General features: G+C 44.9%; 1 protein-coding gene across 2 annotated transcripts in view; it reads right to left on the minus strand.

Annotated features, from left to right (window-relative positions):
• WWP2 (WW domain containing E3 ubiquitin protein ligase 2) overlaps window positions 1-23,550 on the minus strand; it is a 146,307-nt gene that overhangs the window by 64,075 nt on the left and 58,682 nt on the right. For both annotated transcript variants that reach the window (XM_082607576.1, XM_082607575.1), the window contains exons 5-6: window positions 22,278-22,415; window positions 20,362-20,458 (exon numbers count right to left, since the gene is read on the minus strand). In XM_082607576.1, coding sequence (XP_082463702.1) covers window positions 20,362-20,458; window positions 22,278-22,415 — 235 coding nt within the window. The remainder of the gene's footprint in view (window positions 1-20,361; window positions 20,459-22,277; window positions 22,416-23,550) is intronic.

Genomic DNA, 23,550 nt, shown 5'->3' on the forward strand with positions numbered 1-23,550 from the left:
ACGCCTTGGGACCAAAAAACCAAACATAAAACAGAAACAATATTGTAAGAAATTCAATAAAGACTTCAAAAATGGTCCACATCGGGCTTCCCTGGTGGTGCAGTGGTTGAGAATCTGCCTGCCAATGCAGGGGACACGGGTTCGAGCCCTGGTCTGGGAAGCTCCCACATGCCGTGGAGCAACTGGGCCCGCAAGCCACAACTACTGAGCCTGCATGACACAACTAGTGAAGCCCGCATGCCTAGAGCCCATGCTCCGCAACAAGAGAAGCCACTGCAATGAGAAGCCCGTGCACCGCATTGAAGAGTAGCCCCCGCTCGCTGCAACTAGAGAAAGCCTGCACACAGCAACAAAGACCCAGTGCAGCCAAAAATAAATTAATTAATTAAAAAAAAAAAGGACAAAAGAAAAAAAGCCTCTGTGATTTTGTACTCACAGCCCACAGCAGAGGGCTCACCCACTCTGGGCGCAGCAGGCCACGGGGCGGGGGAGGGGGGCAGAATAGAAAATGTGACACTCGTGTCACACGCACAGGCTCTGACAGGCCCATGATTCCTTCTAGGTCCTGGGCTCCTTGTCCCTCTGCAGAGCAGCTGGGCATGACAACAGGGTGGGTCCCATTACTCTCCTAGCCCCTCCCTCCCTTCCCCAAAGGGGCGTGCGGTCAGAGTTGAGAGAGAATACTTTCAGAAGTGTTCAACCACTAATGACAGCAGCGCAGAGCCGGGATTAGCCTGTAAACCAGGGGCAGCTGGGACCACTTTGTGTGAATTGCCACCTCCCTGCCCGTGGCTCACGGCCACCCAGCTACCCACCCACCCCCCACCCACCCCACCCCCCACCCCCCCACACACACCCTTCCCCAGATTCTTCTCTTGCCCTAAATCTGGAGCTTCCACTTTTCCCCTCTTGAATTACCTTTAAAATAAGACTCTTAGAAGGAAGAGAAGGCCTCAATGTTTGAGGACAATCTTCTCTTCAGCAGTTTCCTCTCTGGGAGGTCATTCAACCCTTAAAAGATGGGACTGTGTTGTTATTAAAAGCTGGCCCAAATGCTGAAACCACACACCATAAGCCAAAATAGTACCAGGACACAAGCGGGGCGATGGGGTGGAGATGAGCTGGGCCCCACCACAGGCAGCCTGGCTTCGGCTCTGCCAATGACTTCAACCTTGGCCTGATCCCTCCACCATCTTGGGGGCGGGAGGGAGGAGCTATGCAGCCCCTGGGGCAGTCAGAAGAAGGCAGAATGGCAAAATTCCACGAATGGGTTTAAGTCACCTAGTTACAGAGATTCAGCTCTCACTACACCACGTGCCTCTCAAAATGCTGGTGTGAAGTTACCTAAGTTCCTCCCTCAGATCAGAAACTAAGACCCCCCTAAGGAATGCCAGTCAAGGTCAGGGCCCTGGGATTCTCTCTCCACTCTGCAGAAAGAGAACTGATGCAGGTGAGGTCCCCAGGAGAGGGCTCTTGGCTGTCCCTTGCCATTCAAGCTTTGTCCTTCATAGCATTGGCCTCAGTCCTCAGCTGACCCTGAGAGCCACAGCCTCCAATGTTGTGGGACACCCTTCATTGCCTTGCATGAAGGCCAGAGAATTGCATTCAATCATTATTTTCTGAGCACTAGGCCCTGTTCTAGGGCTAGCAACAAAACAGAAAGAGTCGCTGATCTCAAGGAGCTTACATCTTAGTGGAAATGCAGTGATTTGTACTTCTGCTCAGAAACAAATTTGCATCACACCCTACAATGCCAGTGTGTGGGAGAGCCACTTGTCTAGTGAGTGTGCCTGCCTGATAACTTGGCATTGTCACCCAGTGCAGCTCTGTTGATCATCACATATGTAATAGTTTATGTGAAGTAATTAAACAAAACAAAACTTTGTTTAAAAAAAAAAGCCAGCCCTAGCATCAGTAATGCAAATGAAAACAAAATGAAGAGTCAAAGAAAGTGGTGGCTCACAAGACACGAAAACAAAAGTTTTTGCTAAATTAAAAAATGAAATTCCAAATTTGGTGGTCGCTCAGAATTTGGGATTGATAACTCTATCATATCTTTTATGAAGAAATAGATTTAAAAAGTAGTCAGTGGCTTCATCAAAATTTAAAACTCCTGCTCTTCCAAAGACACTATCAAGAAAGTGAAAAGACAGTCCCTAGACTGGGAAAAATCATTTGCAAAATACCTATCTGATAAAGGATTTATTTCTAGAAAAAAAACTCTCAAAACTCAATAATAAAAAGAATAAACCAATAAAAATAATCAAAAGATTTTAAAAGAGAAGATCTACAAATAGCAAATAAGCACATGAGAGATGCTCAACATCATTAGTCATTAGGGAAACACAAATTAAAATGACAATGAGGCACCACCACAAAACTGTTAGAACGGACAAAGTAAAAAGAAAACAAAACAAACCTAAAAAATCACACACACACAAACAAAAACAAAACAGAAAAACCTGACAGTAACAGTACTGGTGAGAACACAAAGCACCTGGGACTCTCAAACACTGCTGTGGGGAACACAACGTGGCACCATCACTTTGGAAAAGAGTTTGGCAGTTTCTTATAAAGTTAAACATGCACTTAGCATACAAACCAACAATCCTATGCCTAGGTATTTATGCAAGAGAAATGAAAATGTTTACATGAAACCTGTAGGCAAATTATAGTGACTTTATTCATAATTTCCAAAAACATAAACAACCCAAACTGGTGAATGAACAGACAGACTGTGGTACATCCACACAGTGCAATACTACTCAGTAAATAAAGGGATTGAACAACTGATGATGCAACAACATAGATGAATCACAAATGCATTATGCTAAGTGGAAGAAGACAGACACAAAAGGCTACAGAGTATATCCATCCATTTTTATGACATTTAGGAAGACGTAAAACTGTAGGGAAAGGAAGCAATTAGTAGTAGCTGGAGTAGCTGCCAGTAGCTGGAGAAAGAAGTAGGGGCTGTCTATAAAGGGGCATGAGGGAACTTCTGGGGGAGATGCTTTCAATATCTTGAATATGGTAGTGTTTACCAGACGCTATACTTTTATCAAACTGTACATTGCATAGGGGGCGTTTTATTGTATACCTCCATAAACCTATCTTCATAATTTTAAAAAGCAATTTGTGTTCTTCAGTCACTGCAAAAACAGCTCATCACGTGAGAAAAAATTAAAGTTTTAAAAGGCAGGTAACTTGGGACTTCCCTGGTGGTCCAGTGGTTAAGAATCCGCCTTCCAATGCAGGGGACGAGGGTTCGATCCCTGGCCGGGGAACTAAGATCCCACATGCCGTGGGGCAACTAAGCCTGTGCGCCACAACTAGAGAGCCCATGTGCTGCAACTACTGAGCCCGCACACTCTGGAGCCCATGCACAACAACTAGAGAGAAACCCATATGAGGCAATGAAGAGCCCGTGCACCGCAATGAAAGATCCTGCGTGCCACAGCTAAGACCCGACACAGCCATAAATAAATAAATAAATAAATTTTTAAAAAGGCATGTAACTTATGGTGTGAGGATAGCCCCCTCTCAAAAATAAAACACCCAGAAAACAAGAACCTTGATGGGAATGTGATTCAGGCAATACTCTGGACTCTACAAACACTCTGTATTAATAAATACAGGGATTCATCAAAGTCTGGGGACACATCTCTCCCAAATGTCAAGAATTCGTGGCTGACCGGATACCGGGTGCCAAGCATACTTTTCTATCTCGGTAAGAGGCCCAGGATACTAAAGGGAGGTTCTTTGACCTCAGAATTCAGGCCCATTAGCTCAGCAAAAGAGAAGTTTCAGGGTAGAACTACTGATAGTGGGGTTTTCCTCCATTTAAATTAAAAAAAACAAAAACCAAAAAATGGGTACAGAAGTTAAAAATTGCCTAATAATCTTAAAACTCTTCTCACACTCCAATCCAGGGAATCGATTTTTGCCTGGATGACTAGAACCAAGAGGGTGGCCCCTCCTCCGAGTCCTCTTAACTGGGCATTGTCTTTTAATAGCAGCATGGAAACAAAACTGAGTGAGGCTGGGCTGGTTTCCAGTAAAAGAACCAGAAAAAGAAAAAAAAAAAAAAAAAAAAAAAAACACCAGCCACTTAAAATAGAAGCATGGAGGGAAAAAATGGGAAGTGGTGATGGGAAAAGAAACGATTTCCACCATTCTGAGAGGCGTCACTAAGCAAACCTGCTCCCACCTACAGCCGCCTCAATTCTTCCTTCTCATTCAAATGTGGACAGTGTGGGGGGGAGGGATAAAAAGGAGAGGTGAAAAGGGAAAGGCGCAATTAGAGTTAAAAATGGGGCCATTCGAGTCATTCCAAGGGTAATTTATGGCTCCATTCCACACCCTACCTCTAGCTGCTAGCCTCAGAAATGACAGGAAAGGTAAAAATAAAACTGCTGCAAGTCCATTCTACGTGACAGAAAGACAAGTGATTTACTTTTGCCCAACCTGGAATATAGAGCAAACTTCTCAATGGTGGCAGCTTTCTGAGACTAAAAAAATTCATTTTAAGAGAGAAAATACAATAAATTTTGACTCACCTCATCTCATTCCAGGTTGCATGTTGGGCTTCACTAAAAAGAACGCTCAAATGCCCTCCCAAACTTGAACAAGAGATGAAGTCCAGGGGAAGCGGTCACTGTCTCGTTCTACCCCACCCCCACTCGGGGCAGGAGGGGATGATCTGAGGTTCCTTGAACACAGAGGGCAGCCCCTAATTTGTCCCATGTCCTGAGATGGTACAAGGGCATGGGATGCTCTAGCAGCTCAGGAGACGAGCGTGGTGGACCATCAGCCTCCACTGACACACAGGAGGAAGCTGCACAGGGCTGACCCTGAATACGGAGCTCCAGCTTCTGCTACAGGTGGGCCAGAAAAGTATCTCCACCTTCTTCCTCGCGGCATCACATCTTGTTTGAACCTGGCCCAGCCCAGAGTGTCCCTGTGCTACAGCCCCAGACCTGAAAGGACCACAGGGGACCCTGCGGTACCAGGGATGACAGTACACGGGGCGTTATTTCTAAGTGTTCTGACGACAAATCGCAAAGGCAGGGATTCAGCAGGAGGGAGGTAAGCTCCTAAAAGAATATGTTCAACGGACATTCCTCCAAACCTCCCTCGAAACTCCTCCCAAGGAAAATTCAGAGCCTTTGCTGATCTACTCGCCTGGCATCCTCTTCTCTGGACTCTTCACCCAGTTGGCTTCTCATCCAAATCTTAGTCTAAATGTCCCTCACCTCCCAGCCTGCACTAAATTCCCTTGAATTCTTTTCACACAGCATTCTAAACTTCTCCTTTATGGCACTTCCATTTGTGATTATATGTTTATCTGTTTAATGTCTGACTTCAACAAGGCCCATGAGGGTAGGACCTTGTCTGTTTTATGTACCTTTGTATAACCAGCACCTAGAATGTGCTTGGCCCCAGAGTAGGCATATAAAAACATTTGCTGAATGAATAAAAGAAGCAAGCTCTCAAGCACAAAAGCACTCTTGGGCCTGTAATCTCTAATACTTCCCATGTTCGTGGCAACCAGTTCTCACCTCCCCATCTCCCTCCACCCTTTTAAAGAATGGAATCCGTGCTGAGAGATGGAATCCACAATCTACCAGGTATTGAGAAGTGTCAGAGTTAGTGTCTTCCAGAAAGGTTAGCCATGAACATCATGTAAAAACATTCTCTAGGGCTTCCCTGGTGGTGCAGTGGTTGAGAGTCTGCCTGCTGATGCAGGGGACACGGGTTCGTGCCCCGGTCCAGGAAGATCCCACATGCCGCGGAGCGGCTGGGCCCGTGAGCCATGGCCGCTGAGCCTGCGCGTCCGGAGCCTGTGCTCCGCAACGGGAGAGGCCACAACAGTGAGAGGCCCGCGTACCGCAAAAAAAAAAAAAAAAAATTCTCTAGCATAAGGGTCTACAAATAAAAATCATTTCATTAGACTCATTACTAAAATTGCAAGACAATCTTCAAATCCAACCAAATTTTATTTATCATGGTTTTTTTTTGTTTTAGCTATAATTTTCAAGTGCTCTCCAACAGGTGAAGACTAGGCAAGTGATTAAATATGGGATTTAAGAAAGATACCTTCTGTGGTCGGCAGAATTTCTAAAATGCCCCTCCTCCCAAAGACACCCCACCCTAATGCCTAAAACTAGGGAATATGATGATATATCACACCCTTGATTATGTTATTATATGGCACATGATATTACCATAATAATATATGATAATATTATGATATTATATGGCACAGCTGACCTTAAGAAAGGGACATGAGGGAATTCCCTGGTAGTCCAGTGGTTAGGACTCGGCACTTTCACTTCTGGGGCCCAGGTTCAATCTCCGGTAGGGATTGCCATGCGGTGTGGCCAAATAAAAAAAATAAATGTATTTTAAAAAGAAAAAGAAAGGGACATCATCCAGATGAGTCCAATCTAATGACATAATCTCCTAAAAGCAGAACACTTTCTCCAGCAGTTGTCAAAAGTGGAGGGCAGAAGAGAAAATCAGAGAGATTCAAAGCACGAGGGAAATCTGACACACCCTTGCCAGCTTGATGATGAGTCGGGGGGGTGGGAGTTACATATGAGAAGAAATGTGGATGGCCTTATTAAGGAGCCGAGTAAGGACCTAACTGAGAGCCAGCAAGGAAATGGGAACTCAGTCCTACAATGACTCAGTCAATGACTCGAATGAGCTTTGAAGCAAATTCTTCCTTAGTTTCCAGATAAGCATGCAGCCCTGCTGACACCTTGATTTTGGCTTTGTGAGACCCTAAGGAGACCAGTCAGCCAGCTATGGTGTCCTGGTCTTCTGACCTACAGAACTGTAAGCTCACAAATGATGCTGTTTTAAGCCCTAAATTTGTGGTGATTTGTTACACGGCAGTTGAAAACTCTCAGTACAAATGAATGAATGTCACTTTCCACAGAAGAAGATACTAATTTTCAAATACACGGCTAGGTAATTCTTGCTGAGCACCCTACCTCACTCTGTCAGAAGGCCTTATACAGAGATGGAGATGCCCTATGGAATCAGTGCTCATCTCATAGGGGCGCATTTCCATGATCCGAATGTCCTTTATGAGACACGCATTCCTCACATTCAACCATCACTTGGAGATTTGAACAGCTATATATATGTGGGACATAACTGTTCTCAGAGGGTGAGTAAGTAACTCTCTTTCCTGGTAGAGTTCAGGCACATGGACTTTACACATTCTTTTTCCAAGCAAGTCGTATTTATGTGTCAACTTATCTCTGATTCCAAAGTTAACCTTAAAAGTTGCAAGGATTTGAGAAGAACAGTCCATGAAAAGGGTTCAAAGTGGAAATATCAATCATGAAGAAAAAAACAGGAGGAACAGGAGAGACGGAGCAGGCAGTGGGAACCCACCACATTCTTGGTGGTCCGGCTAAGCCTTGGAAAGCACAAGGCCGTCCTGATAAAAAGTCTTCCCTGTAACCTGTGCCCCTGAAACCGTCACTTCTCAGGGAGTCAGGGTGCCAAGGAATGTAAACCAGTAGGAAGACCCACCCCAAAGTCCTGGCAAGTGAGAAGCAGGAACACAAGACTCTTTCAACTCAACAAAGATTTATTGAGCTGCTGCTACGTGCAGCAAAGCACTATTCTAGGCCCTGGTAGGGACACAAAGATGCATAAGGTCCAGATGAGTTTGGCTGAGAACTCAGCACCACTCCCCCTGTACCCCTCCCCACCTCCAAAAAAAGGAGTGCTGTAGATGGAAGAGGAAAAACTAACTCCTCAGGAGTCCCCAGTTCACCATTCTTTTCTAAGTGTAAAGCAAAATTGTATGATGTGATTTAAGATAAAGCTTTTTGCTTACCTTTTTTAAGGTAAATTTTTTTAAGGTAAAATTTTAAAGAAAAAGAACCATGTCCTCATCTCCCCTTCTCCTTCACAAAATAACAATTATTCATACCATCTCCTATTCTAGACTTTTGCTAATCTCATGTTAAAAAGTGTTGTTGTTTTCTCATTTTAAAGTTGTACCTTCAAAGGCCATTTATAAGCACACAAAGTAGACCCAACACATAGATGTGCCATAAAAGTCCAAGTAAAGTCCAAGTCCAAACAGAAAATCTTCAGACAGGGAGCCTGGGTAGAAATTCTTGTTCTCTTTACACTGTTAGGTGCAGAATTTCACACTCCATTATCAAATAATCAGTGAGCCAAAGATACCTTCAACTCATCAAGACAAAGAAAAGGCAGGCCAAACACAGGCTTAAAGTGCAAAGTTAGCTTAGCAAAGGGAAACAACTAAGGCAGGACAGATAGCAATTAAAAGGCAAGAAGATAAAAAGAGAGCGAAGAGATATTGGGAACATATGTATATGTATAACTGATTCACTTTGTTATAAAGCAGAAACTAGCAAACTCCAAAGATATCGAGAATCACAAGAAACATAAATGGACTAACTGTGAGAGCTTAAAGATAAAAGGTATCATACTGGTTTGGGTTTTTTTTCAACCTTTTTTTTAATTGAAATATAGCTGTCATATAAATTACATTAGTTTCAGGTATACGACATAGTGGCTCAACATTTATATACATTCTGAATTGATCACCACAATGTCTAGCTACCATCTGTTACCATACAGTGATTACAATATTATTGACTATATTCCCTACATTGTACATACGTCACGATTTACATCATGACGTACGTACGTCATGACGTACGTACGTCATGATTTATTTATTTTATAACTGGAAGTCTGCACCTCTTAATCCTCTTCACCTATTTCTCCCAACCTCCCACACACCTTATACTATTTGTTAAAAATCCCGTTAAATGCTGTTGCAAGCAACACCATCTAATATATAAGCATCCAAAAGGCTGAAACTAAATGTGTGGGGAAAAATATGCTGAGAAAACACAAAACAAAAGTCAGCTGGGGAAGCTATGTTAATGTCAAACCAAACAGATTTTTTTTTTTTTTTTTTTTTTTTTTTGCGGTACGCGGGCCTCTCACTGTTGTGGCCCCTCCCGTTGCAGAGCACAGGCTCCGGATGCGCAGGCTCAGCGGCCATGGCTCACGGGCCCAGCCGCTCCGCAGCATGTGGGATCTTTCTCACTATTTAGGGATCATCAGGTGAAACATCTCTAGTTGTTCATGCCCCAGATCGGGGCATGAACCCGTGTCCCCTGCATCGGCAGGCGGATTCTCAACCACTGCGCCACCAGGGAAGCCCCCCAAACAGATTTTTTAAATGATTTTTAAAATTCAGGCATATTTATTAATACATATAGTCAAATTCACCCTTTTTAAGGGTGCAGTTCAGTGAGTTTTAACAAACGCATACAATCGTGTTACCACCACCACAGTCAAGACGTAAAACATTTCCCTCGCCCCCCAAAACTTCTTGGTGCCCTTGGCAGTCAATTCCCACCCCCCAATTCCCAACAACTGCTGATTTCTGTCCCAATAATTGTGCCTTTTCCAGTATGTTATGTAAATGGAGTCACATAAAATGTAGCTTTTTGTGTCTGGCTTCTTGCACTTAGCATAATGTTTTTGAGAATCATCCATGTTGCTGTAGGCTGTTCCTTTTTATTGCTCAGAACAAATAAATTTTAAGAGAAAAAGCTCTAGAAAAAGAGAAGATCGTGAGATAAGGATAAAAGGTTCAATTCACCCACAAGACGTACTTCAAATTTGTATTGTGGACAAAATAACCTTGAAATACATAATGCAGAAATTCATGGGAATTCCCTGGTGGCACAGTGGTTAAGAATCAGCCTGCCAATGCAGAGGACACAGGTTCGAGTCCTGGTCTGGGAAGACCCCACATGCCACGGAGCAACTAAACCCATGCGCCACAACTACTGAAGCCCGTGTGCTTAGAGCCCAACAAAAGAGAAGCCACCGCCATGAGAGGCCCGCGCACCGCAAAGAAGAGTAGCCCCTGCTCACCGCAACTAGAGAAAGCCCGTGCGCAGCAACGAAGACCCAATGCAGCCATAAATAAATAAATAAATAAAAACATTTATTTTTAAAAAAAGGAAAGAAATTCATGGATATAATCTGGCCCTACCTGTTACTGCTGTCACCTCCTATTTTCCCTTCACTCCCTCCACTCCAGCCAGACTGGCCTCCTTCAACTCCAAAGGCACGCTCCCAGCTCGGTTCCTTTGCAAGAGCCATTGCTCTGCCCAACATTCTTCCCTGAGATAGCCTCATGGATAAATCTCTCACCTTCTTCAAATTTTTGCTTATAGGTCACCTTCTTAATGATACCTCTCTTGACTGCATTATATAATTGTGCATCCTGCTATTGTGTAATATTTATATTTTTTTTCACGTGGATCAAATTTGTTTTTTAAATAATGAAGATCAATAAAACCAGAAAAAAGAGGAACACTCTGGGATTCCACACTACTATAGATGCCAAGGCAGGCAACTTTTCCAGAAAGGACGAGTCCACAAGGTGAAACCTGCAGACAAGTCAGCTGGGCTTTTGTGGCTGTAATTTTGGCAGAATGATAGAGGCGGATGCTAGAATAAAGCGAACTAATACACAAATAGAGATAAGGATGGGAGACCCAAAGAATATTAAGACTAATATCTTCACTATATTTTCAGTAAGTTATGGGTACATAACAACTTCAGGAACCCCTGTGGCATGTAGAGCGTAAAGCAATATAAATTCCGTGCTTCAGTTCTGTGACTATTTTTACCTAACGCAAAATGAAAACCCTAAATATAGAATTGTTCCAGTGTTTGAAAGGAGTCGTTCTATTTAGGTTATGGAGCATGCCATCATAAAGACAGTCACTAAACCAAACCCCAAATCTCCACTTCCACAGACCTTGGCACTTTCAAAAGGAGCCATCCAGTGCCAACAGAATCCTAAAGGAAAAGTCTAACCTCACCTCACCAAACCACAACCACAAACACCATGGCTTCAGCAACCCTTTCCCCCACCATCCACATCTGTCCAAAGCATTTGCAGTCAGTTCTATTCCAATCTTTGATCATCCCATACTCAAACTGCCCAAGCTCCCATGACTAAAAGCTCCTTTCTCTGAGACGCATACTCTTTTTACTGGTTTCTCTCTAAACTCTTTCCCTTTCAATCACAATTTTCTGGGGCTGAGAAGTGCTAAAATCCAGACACAGATCTAGTTAAAGTACAATAGAAATTTCACCCCATCCCCTAAATTGTGGAGACACTTATATTGGCCCCGTTGTTCACTGTCAGGAATACACTTTGATTTGCTCTGTATCTCCTAAGTTTGTTTTGCTCTGCATCTCCTAAGTTTGTTTTGCTCTGCATTCCTCCTCCTATGGATACGCTTTTAGAGGAATGACTCCGTCCCAGTTCCACAGAGCCTGCTAAGCACCAATCACAACCATCATGGGGGATGCCACCCTAAAGTGACAGCTTCATAAGCTGCTCCCCTCCTGCATTTCTTATTTCCATGAATGACGTCTCAATCCAAGAGCCTGAGAGTCCCCTATATGCCTCCTCATCCTCCACCCTGTCTCACTAGTGAGTCACCCAGTCCTGCTCAATGATTACACCTCCTAGGTCTTTCTCCTATTTCCTCCCTAATCTGCCACCACCCACAGCTAGTCATCCACCCCTATCTCACCAGTTCCCACAGCAGTCCTCTTATTGGTCCCTGAGTCTAGCCTCAACCTCTACTGTGTCAGACATTCCTACCTTCTTCTATTCCACATGTGTCCCTTGTCCTGTCCCCTCACTGCATGGGCTAGAAAACTCTCAGACTACCATGCCCCTAGGTTCTGGAAGTGATTTAGGTTGCACCAATGAGAAGCTCTTGCAGGAGATTTGGAAAGCAGAAGAAAGGGAGAGACCACTCTTCTGGTGGTGGTGATGGCTGTCAGTAGTTGCAGCAGTCTCCCTGCTTCACTGCCTGGACACCACTTCAGGCACATGCAGTGGTTGGAGGGGCAGAAGTTTCCTGACATCTGACTGGATTGCCATCACAGGACTATGACCTTGAAACCAAGGCTGGGGAGGGGCTCATTTCTCCTCCAGCCCACCCAGTGACTTTTATAAATACCTAATTTCCCATATTAAATCCCTTTCTGCTCAAAATACCTAGAGTGGTTTCTGTTTCCTGCAATGAACCCTAACTGACACAACTTCAAATTCATCCAGCAGATACTTACCTGAATAATTTACCACAGAAATAACACAACATGCCCTTGCTCAAAACTCAGTGGTTCCCTATCTCCAAAGAATAAAATCTGAAGTCCTCAGCAAAGCATAACCCTTTGTGAACTGGTCTCACCTTCTTACCATCTCCCACAGCCGGGATCAGCATTCTGTAAAGGGCCAGACAGTGAATATCTTAGGCTTTGCAGACCATATGGTCTCTGTCACACCTATTTAACTCTGCCATTGTAGCATGAAAGTAGCCATAGATTATATGTAAGTGAATGAGTATAGCTGTATTCAAATAAAATTTTATTTACAAGAAGAGGTGGTCAAGAGAATAAGAAGACAAGACACAGACTGGAAGAAAATATTTGCAAAAGACATATCTGATAAAGGACTGTTATCAGAACTCTTAAAACTTAACAATAAAGAAAGGAAAAACCTGATTTTAAAAATCGGCAAAAGACCTGAACAGACACCTCACCAAAGAAGATATACAGATGGCAAATAAGTATATGAAAACCTGCTCTACCACGTACATCATCAGGTAAATGCAAATGAGATACCACTACATGCCTATTAGAATGGCCCAAATCTGGAACATTGATAACACCAAATGCTGGTGAGGATACAGAGCAACAGGAATTCTCATTCATTGCCGATAGGGATGTAAAATGGTACAGCCATTTTGGAAGACAGCTTGGCAATTTCTTACAAAACTAAATACACTCTTACACTCTTACCATACAACCTAGCAATGGCTCTCCTTGGTATTACCCAAAGGAGTTGAAGACACAGCCACAGGCAAACCTGCACAGGGATGTTTATAGCAGCTTTATTCATAATTGTCAAAACTCAGAAGCAACCAAGATTTCCTGTAGGTGAATGAATAAACCATGATACATCCAGATAATGGAATTTTATTCAGTGCTAAAAAACAAATGAGCTATCAAGCCATGAAAAGACATGGAAGAACCTCAAATGCACATTACTAAGTGAAAGGAGATAATCTGAGCTACAAACTTTATGATTCCAATTATATGACATTCTAGGAAAAGGCAAAACTATGTAGACAGTAAAAGGATCAGTAGTTGCCAGGAATTAATAGGGAGGGAGGTATGAATAGGCAAAACACAGGAGATTTTTAGAGCCCCAAAAGTATTCTGCATAATACTATAATGGTGCATGCATGTCACTATACATTTGTCAAAACTCACAAAGTGTACAACAGCAAGAATGAACCCTAATATAAACTATGGACGTTGGGGGATAAAGTCCCTCATTATCATTTGGGATAATGATGTGTCAACATAGGTTCAACGATTATAACAAAATGTACCACTCTAGTGTGGGATGCTGACAGCAGGGGAGGCTGTGTGTAAGTGGGGCAGGGGGTATATGGGAAATCTCTGTACCTCATACTCAGTTTTGCTATGAACCTAACACTGCTCTAAACAAACAAACAAACAGGTGGCAGCCTGGATGTGACCTGCAAACCATGGTTTGCTTCAGCTATCATCCTGAATATCTATGTGTCAACGTTACCAAATGACTAATATGTCCTCGAATATGCCAAGTTCTCTTTTTCTCCATTGCATTTTCCCACGCTGCTCCCTTCCCTTACCCCCACTTCACTGGTCTGCAAACTCCTTAAAAGTGCAGCTCAAATGTGTGAGGTTTTCCCCTAAACCCCACCAGGTGGATTGTGGTAAACTTTCCACTGCCTTCACTCACCATCACTATGGGGTCCATTGCACTAAACTGGAATTCTCACCTGTGTCTCTGTCTCCTACTGGATGCCAGTCCTCGATGTCAGGGGCCGTGGTTTTTCATCCTTTTATCACCACAACCTAGCTCACAGCCTGGCACTCATGTCTGTGGAACGAATATTGCCTCCAATTGCAGATACTTCAGATACTTGCCTTACTTTCTGGCACATACCACACCTCTCTGGGCTCATACAGAAGAAATGCCCAGTAAAGACCAATGAAATAAGTGGATCTGAATAAATAAATGTACAATAGGGAATTCCCTGGCGGTCCAGTGGTTAGGACTCTGTGCCTCCACTGCCGGGGGCCTGGTCGGGGAACTAAGATCCCACAAGCCTCGCAGCATGGCCAAAAGCAAACAAAAAAAAAGTACAATAACGTATAATGCATAATTTTAACTAGTGCAGAATTAATAAATAATAATTAATTAATTAATTAATGTATAAATGAATGTGTAATTAATCTCCAGGATGACTTTTCGATGTCTGCCTTTGAGAACGCAGTGGGGCTCCTGTCCACAGTCTCAATCCTATTCCTTATACACCACCTGCTCAGAAGAGAGCCCTGAAAGCTCCTTGTGTGCAGGGACCAGATCTTAGTTATCAATGAACGAGTAAATGAAGTACATGTATTCCTTTTCTTACTCCTTTCTCATCCCCAGCAATTGCAGTGAGGCTACAGCTAGATTTTAAGTAAAAGCTATTGGGTGGGAGGCCTGAACCGTAAAGATGCTGGGTTCAGTGTCATGCTGACCGGGTGACATCGCCACATGACTACAGTTCCAAATCAAGTACCTTTAGTCATCTCAGTGGAAGGACAGGTGACAGTGGCCAACAATGACAGAGAGTGCCTGAAGGCTCAGTTCCTATCCACCCCTCGTTACCCCATTAGCTTTGCTTCCCACTCCCCGCTGGCACTCCCAGGACTCCCAGCAGTGTTCCCAGCAGTCTCAGGCCCCGTTAAGTTTATTTTTCTTTCCTTTCTGGGCTAGGCTGTCTGCAGACACAGCTGATGAGCTATTTAGAGCTCACCAGAGACCTTGCGCCTTTCTATGCTGCCGAGATTACAGCTCTTGTACATCTCCAGAGGTCATTGATGCCAAGGCAAGGGAGTCAATAAATCTGATATGTTTTCATCAAAGCAGGATAAAAAGGGAGAGAGGAAAGGAGGCTGGATGAAAACTTACTACAGGAGGGTCTGAACTTTCACATGTAAAAGAATCGTGTGGGAGCTTGTTAAAATCTAGATTCCAGCCAACACTGCCCAGAAGTGACAGCTGATGGAGGACGGAGGCCTGCAGCCCTTCACACAAAACACACGCACACACTCACGCACCTTCACATATACTCTTACAATAAATATGTATATGATACATAATAAAGAAAAATTAATTATTTAAGCCCCTATGTCTAGATTCTTACCCAAGATCCCTTTCACAGTTTTCAGACCTATTAATGAAAAACTTCAGGAACCTAAAAGCAAATTCAATGCATTCTTCCATTTGTTGGTACCATTTCCCTGTATGACGATGGAAAATCTACAGGGATTCTAGATGGAGGAGCTAGTTACTCAAGTCAGAAGAAATCTTAAGGCTATGCTTGGAGCAGCAGCAGCGCTCATGGGCAGTCCTATGGTTTCACCCGTTAGGTGACATCACCTTAACTCCCTGGTTTCATGTAATAGCTGGGGAGGGGGAAAAATCACAGGTGATGAAGAATCGGCAAACGACAGAGGGACTCCAACCTCCTGGCTTTTCTAACCTAGTGGTAGCTCTGAAGAGAGCTGCAGGTACCAGGGTGGATCCCCTTGCTGGGTTCTTTCCCCATCCACGTCCACCACAGCACTAGCTCCTCTAGTTTACTAGTTAGCACCCTCACGTGTTAGCCCCTAAGACACTGTACTGAACCTTCGGACAGTGGACAAGTCTCTCTGCAAACCCACGCCCCCCCTCGCCTCGGTTTCTCCCTCCCCGCACGCTCATCTCTCCTCTCTCTGAGCTTCCCGTGACGCTTGCTATTTCATATACATCGTGTACGCCACAAAGACTGTGCGCTCACTGTGGAGAGCGGGCGCCATGCTTCTGGCAGACCTCGTGCAAGGCAATGTGTGCACGACACCGGGCACACGTGAGAACTGCAAAGCCTGAATTGACTTAGGCACGGTTCCCAAGCTGGCCCTCATTCCAGCAAAATAAAATAAACACCGAGGGATTATTAAAGGGTGTAGTAGGCCCTCCCCATGCCAACTAGCACACGCTCTCCCAGGGGGCTCCATAACACACTGGAATATGGAACGCTGGCTGAGGACGCAGGGCAGGACGGTCCACTCACAGACAGAGCCCTGGGTACACCACGTAACGGTCCCCGCGCCAAACACCAAAGGGCCTCCTGGGCCCCCAAGATTAGTGCTGTTCTGACACATGATCTGGCAGTGACCAGCTTTCATCTGGAACCCTTTCCCAAGGCCCAAACTAAATTCTCCCACCTGAGATTTCTAAGTAACAGGAGCACAGCCAACAAGGCCAACGTGAAGCATCGCCTTAGAATCACTGGCTCCACTGCTATAAAGATACACTGGGCAGAAGAGAAATGAGTGGTCATTGTCGAGCCTGGAGAAACCCTAAGTTCTGAAATCTGTCTACCTCGATGGCACACAGCAATTTCTCCAACCTAACACCATCACTATACAGTTTACCTAGGTTGGTGGATGACAGTTTTTGTATTATGAAGTATACAGTGTAAACCAAAGAATATATTAAATATATAGTCAGTAGAAAAAAGAATAATAAAATGAACACCCAGGGCCAAGAAATAGCATCCCCCATACCCAGAAGCTTTCACTGTGCTTCTTCCTCATTAAACCCACCAGTGACAACCATCCTCCTAAATTCAGGGTTAATCAGCATTCCCTTCCAATTTTTATAGTTTTACCACCTATGAAGGTATCCATAAAAAATACATGGTTTCGGGCTTCCCTGGTGGCGCAGTGGTTGAGAGTCCGCCTGCCGATGCAGGGGACACGGGTTCGTGTCCCGGTCCGGGAGGATCCCACATGCCACGGAGCGGCTGGGCCCGTGAGCCATGGCTGCTGGGCCTGTGCATCCGGAGCCTGTGCTCCGCAACGGGAGAGGCCGCAACAGTGAGAGGCCCGCGTACAGCAAAAAAAAATAAAAATAAAAAAAATACATGGTTTCAATTTACATTTTTGAACTTTACATAAATGACATCATACTATATATTTTTTCTGTGATCTGCTGCTCTTGTTCAACATTATGTTTCTGAGATTCTACCACAATGATGCAACTATCTTTCCTCCATTTTTGTTATGGGATGGCATTTCATTGTAGGACTGAACAACGATGTACGACATTAACTCTCTCTTTACTCAGCCAGACTCACCGACTGGATACTAACATGGTCTGTCTGCTAATAAATTTATGCCATGGATGGCGATCCCGTGCTGGCTTCCATGTGGCAGCTCAGATGGCAAAACAACTAGAGATGTTTCACCTGATGATCCCTAAATAGTAAGAAAGATCCCAGTAAGAGACGGAGCTTTGAGGCCTTGTTTAGCAAGCACATAGTAGCTTTGCTGGATGAGCTTGGGTAGATGAACCTTTAAGATAAAACTCTTACACGGTTCCAGTTCTATGGCTGTATAAAGCAGGGGAAGGAGAAGAAAAGGCTGCTTTCACATTGTAATCTTCACCTTCATGGGCACATCAGAGCACCTTTGATCGTGGAGAATAGCACCCAAGTCCAAGAAAAACCTACCATTCAGACGGCGAAAGCTAAATATTTAGTCTGGGAGGCGGCAAGCAGAAGCCCGTCATTCTCTCTGCCACAGGAAACCAAGGACAGCGGAGGACTGTCCCTGAATTCTGAACGTTAGATTCACCACCCTCCTAACTACAGTCTCCTGGACGGGAATGCTTCAGTAATGCCGTGCTTCCCAGGTTTGGGTGTGGGGATGTGGGGCGCAAAAGACAGTCTCCAGATGCAACTCCTGGCCACCTTCACTGAGCACTCCCAGTGTGCAACGCCCTCAGACTGACAGAACTCATCTCAGTTAATTCCTACAATGACCCTGTGAGGCAGGCGATGTCCCCATTTCATGCCTGAAAAAACTGAGAGGCTGAGCATTTCAGTAACTTGTCCAATATTGTATAGCAAGTAAACGACAGGCCAGGATTCAATCTACATCTGATTCCAGAGCCTCACACTCATCCAGCAGACTACTCTGCTACCCCCTGTGTGCAGCGTGACCTTCGTAAATGCGGCAGCAATGGGGAAAGGGGGTTCTTAAGGATGCAGAAGAGACTGCCTTTGGGCCATACATCCAAAAGTGTTTGCTGCTGAATGGCAGCAGGTTCCATGCGAACACACAATAAATACTTAGATGGCAGAGGCCTGTGAAAATTCAGAGGCCATGCATGGAAAATGCTGCAGTAGCTGGGAAGGCGGAGGAGGACTCCCACACGGCTTCAGCTACCTAGAAGGCAATTTGCCCACTAAAAATTAACTGCATTGAATGTCCGCCATGTGTTATGGGCAAAAATGCGTCCGATTTGCTGTTGAAGTCTGCCTGCTGCTGTAACACTCAAGAATCCTCAACACAAACATCAGCAAAGAAGGGCTATCCAGACATGTAAATTTCAAGGTCTATCAACTAGAGAACTTCAGAGAGCAACAAACAGGTCAAGAACTTAAGTCCAAACGTTAAGAGCTGAACACTGCCCTCTAGCCCCAAATTAAGCGACATCAGTTGTGTTTGACACCAATTTTCCAAGTCAGCTAAAAAACCAAGATGGTAGTTACTAGCACCATAGCTAAGAAGGCATCATTCTCAGAGTGAATGTCTGAGGTGTTCCTCTCCACCAGCTACTCACCATTGAAGAGATTTTCTTTTCTCTAGCTCTGGGCGCCAATCATGCCTTTGTTGATATAAGATTTGCCAGTTATATCGTTGGTCCTTACCCTGTGAGAGTCAACTACTTATCTCAACCTTCAAATCACTCTTCTCTGTGACTCGCTAGATGACTAGTCTTCATGGTATGAGGTAATTAAGACCTTTGCAGAGGCTTGGAGAAAAGACGACAGGCAAATAGCACCTCTGCTTCTAATGATGCTATAGACAAAAGATCCAAACATCCAACCCTCTCTTGTCCCTGACACCTGCCAAGCATCAAGACCTCACAAACCCTCAAAACAACCAAATCCACAGAGGCTGAAGGCTGTCCTCAGAGGGGTATTTCCAGATGCTGTGGGTATTGGCTAAAATATGCTTTGATTCTTAAAGCATTATTCCCCCACTGCCCGGGATTTGTTTGGGAGGATTTTTACCAGTTATTCGCCTACTCTCTGCAGATACAAACTACATTCCGTATGATTCTTCTCCTTAAAATGTCTGGGGATTTTGTACATTGTAATAAACAATAAAACAGGTTCCCAGGACTTCCCTGGTGGTGCATTGGCTAAGAATCTGCTTGCCAATGCAGGGGACACGGGTTCGAGCCCTGGTCCAGGAAGATCCCACGTGCCGCGGAGCAACTAAGCCCGTGCGCCACAACTACTGAGCCTGCGCTCTAGAGCCTGCGAGCCACAACTACTGAGTCTGTGTGCCACAGCTACTGAAGCCCGCGCACCTAGAGCCCATGCTCGGCAACAAGAGAAGCCACCACAATGAGAAGCCTGTGCACCGCAACGAAGAGTAGCCCCAACTCGCCACAACTAGAGAAAGCCCATGCACACAGCAACGAAGACCCAGTGCAGCCAAAAATAAATAAATAAATAAATTTATTTTTTAAAAAACGCAGGTTCCCAACCTTCTCCCCATCTCTCAAATACACTTAAAACTATTCCTCTGCCTGGGAATTCAGTGACCGTGGAGAGGAGTTTGCATCATTAACACAGGTATAAGATGGGAATGTCGGTAAATAAAATTAAGTCATTTGGGATATATATAACAAGTATAATACAGGTCAGACTCTGCGTGCAGGAGGTCTTAACCAACACTCCAAAGGGAATCATGGATCACCCCTGCAAATAGAAATGTACAGACAGAAAATTTCACATACAAGGAACCACTGCTCTAAGTGTTCCTATGTGCATCCTGGAAGGATAACTGTGGCTACCGTACCTGATGCATATAAAGCAGTCAAGCTCTGTTCAACAGTTCTTCTCAGCCAAATAATCAACTGAGTCAGTCCCAACCTTTGTCAAGGCACCCTTGACCCTTCCGAGAATCCTGAGTTTTGTATTCCTCTCTAGGCCATCTTAACATACTTATAAGCCAGTTATAAGCTCTCTGGAAATTTCCAACAGTTTCTAACATAAGTTGTTCCTCGCCGCTTCCCAACATGTTTTCAAGAGCTCTAAGCAACTTCCAGGCTCCTCTTCATTCACAAGGAGGGAGGTGTCTTACCGGGATCTCCCACCAAAGCAGTTTGTGCTGGGGGGCTGGTGCCGGCTCTCTGGAGTGACAGCCGTCCCGCTGGATTCTCTCGAAGGTGGCTGTAAACCTGGAAAAGGGATCCATCACACACACAAAAAAGACGGAAACGTTGAGAAGCTCACACCTCTGTTTGAGATGTGGGTACAGGAACAGCGCTAACTGCATGTTTTAAAGTTACCCACCCCAGGGGGGGACACCAACGGTCCAGCAAGCTGCAGCCTCCAGCATGACAAGGACAGGGACGGCTGGGTGCGGTCTGATCAGGGCTGCGGAACAAAGGGGCTCAAACCTGGGAAAAGGCTCTTCTTCCCCAAGACCTTCAAGAATGTCTAAGGCACTTACAAGCGTGTTGCCTTATACGTTAAATGAACCACACCCCGTGAGACAGAGGATAGATGCTGGCCATGCAAAGTGGAGGCAAGGAATTGGGGCATCTCTCCACATCGCAGCAACCAGAGAGCTTTTAAAAAGCCAAATCAGATTTGATCCAAATCAAATCATGATACTCTCCTGATTAAAAACCCCTCGATAGCTTTCTACTTCTTAGGTTGAGGTTCACAATCCTTACCAAGGTCTTCGAGGCTGTGTGACCTGACTGGCCTCACCTCCCAGCACTCTCCACGATCCAGCTGCCCTGGCTGCCTCTGTACCCACTGCAGGCCACGCTCACTCCCACCTCAGAGCCTCTGCATGTGAGACCCCTCCACCTCTTATCTCAGCTGCCCCTATACCCCACACCCGACCCTGCCTTGGCCTGTCCAAACTCCTTGTACTCCAGCAGGACTCAGTTTCCTCAGGGAAACCTTCCCTTGCCCCCCAATTTAGATGAGATTCCCCCTCAAGTAAAGGAATCTCATACTACCCAGTACTCTTCCTTCATAGATTTGTTCACGGTTACAGTTATATAATTATTTCTGTGTTTACTCATTTGATATCTAACATCCCCTGCCCCTGCCAAGTAGATCACAAGCTCTAGGGAGTAGAGACCATGTGAATTTTGCCCCTGCCGTCTGGCTAGCACCCGGTCCAAGAGCTAGTACATACCAGGTGCTCAACTGTGGATGTATGTGCTGAATGAGTGAATGATGCAGGTTTTTCTACATGCACCAAAAGTACCCCAAGCACCATGCAGACCAGTTGAGGGAGGATTCTCAGAAGTCAAGGCCCATCCAATCACTGAGATTCCACTCAAATGCCCTTCAGATAGAATTCAAACCCCACCCCTTGAAGCTACAGAAAGCCTGCTTGGGGCCTGGAAGGTGCCATAGTTACATCACACTTAGCAAGAAAAATGATGGAGAAAGCCAACCCGTTTTGGACCTCAGACTTCATGAAGTAATTTCCTGCTAGATCCAAAAGTGACTAATTTCAAACTGGATGAAAAGAAACAAACCGCCCACATTCAGGACAGAGCAGGAGACACTCTCCAATTTCCCCGCTTCTTGCCTGTATTAAGCTAGCGTGAATCTCTGAGACACACAGTTCCCCTTTTCCAACCAAGACCGTCTCATAAAAGACACTCTCAAGCTCTCCAGGAAGTTTAACTGGATTGGGAAGAAGAAAAACGGGCCCAAGTAACACTTAATAAAGATGTTTTCTTTTACAAAGTCCATGTGGGATGAAAACATGTTTTTCTCTGCTCTAGAACCAAAACAACAACACGCTTACAAAGGCTTGGTATTTATTTTGGTCCTTTAACAGAAAACAGTCCTTGAAAAATCATGTCCTGATTGTGATCCACGATGCTAAGAAGAGTCAGGGCTGGCTGTGCAGTACCCAAACCCAGGTTACCTGGTAGAGAACCAAGATTTGGGCACCTCCTCTGCCCCGCCCTGCCCCGCCCTGCCCCATCCCAGCACAGCCCTGGGGAGCAGGGCGGCACTCACCATCCGTCACGGCGCTGCCATTAGGCACGCTTCCCAGATCAACAGTCGGCCCGTCCAGGAAAATTGTCAGCTCACCACCCGAGACAACACCGCCTTTGTTCTCTGTCTGCAGGTTCAGGGTCAGCTGTGTGTTCTCCACTGTTGGACACAAAAAGCAACATGGATGGACAAAAGCAAATGCACACCGAGTTCAGATTCTGTAAGTTATAAGCTCCCACTTCACCGACTCTGGCTCCCCTGGCAACTTTTTTCTACATCTTCTAACTTGTCTTGTGGCACGGAAAAAGGAACGGGAAGGAACATGCCTAATTGTCACCGTTGTATCAGGCTGGTGGGGAAGGCTGTGCTCATTTTTTTCTAAACATTTTATATCATTAGGTTCACTAGGTAATTTCTACTTTATTTGTTTGCTTATACCTGCAGGACCGTAAGAAAAGAGTAAGAGATACTGACGGCATACAGAGGAAGAAAGCAGTTACAAATAGCATCCCCCCACCCATAGGAAGAGGGGTGGCAAAAAGAATCGAAACAGGTCAGGAGACCCTAAGGAAACGTTATCAGGAGTCATCTCTAGATAAAGGATTTCAGGGACTTATGATTTGGGCTAAAAAGTGTTTTTTAATTTTCAATCCAGAAAATGTTTCACTTTGAAATAAGGCGGAAAAAAGTTTAAAACAACAAAAGTTCAGTACAAGCAAGTCAGCCCCATGATTACACGGTCCTGGGTAAGTCTCACAAGGAGAGACTAGTCAACACCTGGCTCCATCAGTGAGGTGAGAAGGCAGCTCAGAGTCACCCAGCCCCTGGAACACTAGGCAAATTCAGCCCTGTGGGCGAACAAGAAACAGAACTAACTGGCATGAGGCAGAAGCACCAAACCCTAGGCGGCCTGGAAACTGCTGCTGCACACACACCCCTGACCCCACCCACCAAGCCTGGCCACACTGAATGGCCTCCATCCAGTTACTGCTGAGGACCCAGAGCCTCCAGTTCAGAGCCGTTCAATAATTACCAAGAAAGAGCAGCGTTTATGAGGATCTCCAAAGAGTATGCAGCCCTTCCATGCCACCCCACATCTTACAAAGCCAGACCAGGAAAGTGCCACATATTCCAACCTCCTTCCCCACCCACACTACCCATCAAACCGCCACTTCATTTTCTCTCTTTGTTGCTACTGTATTATTATAAGCTGGTTTTCTAGAACAAGGCAGGGTATGTATAAATAACTACCTCCATGAGCATTTCCTAGAGACAACCTCCCCTCACCAAAAAA

Source organism: Mesoplodon mirus (assembly GCF_964341445.2).
Source record: "Mesoplodon mirus genome assembly, chromosome: 19".
In the NCBI taxonomy this organism is placed as follows: domain Eukaryota; kingdom Metazoa; phylum Chordata; class Mammalia; order Artiodactyla; family Ziphiidae; genus Mesoplodon; species Mesoplodon mirus.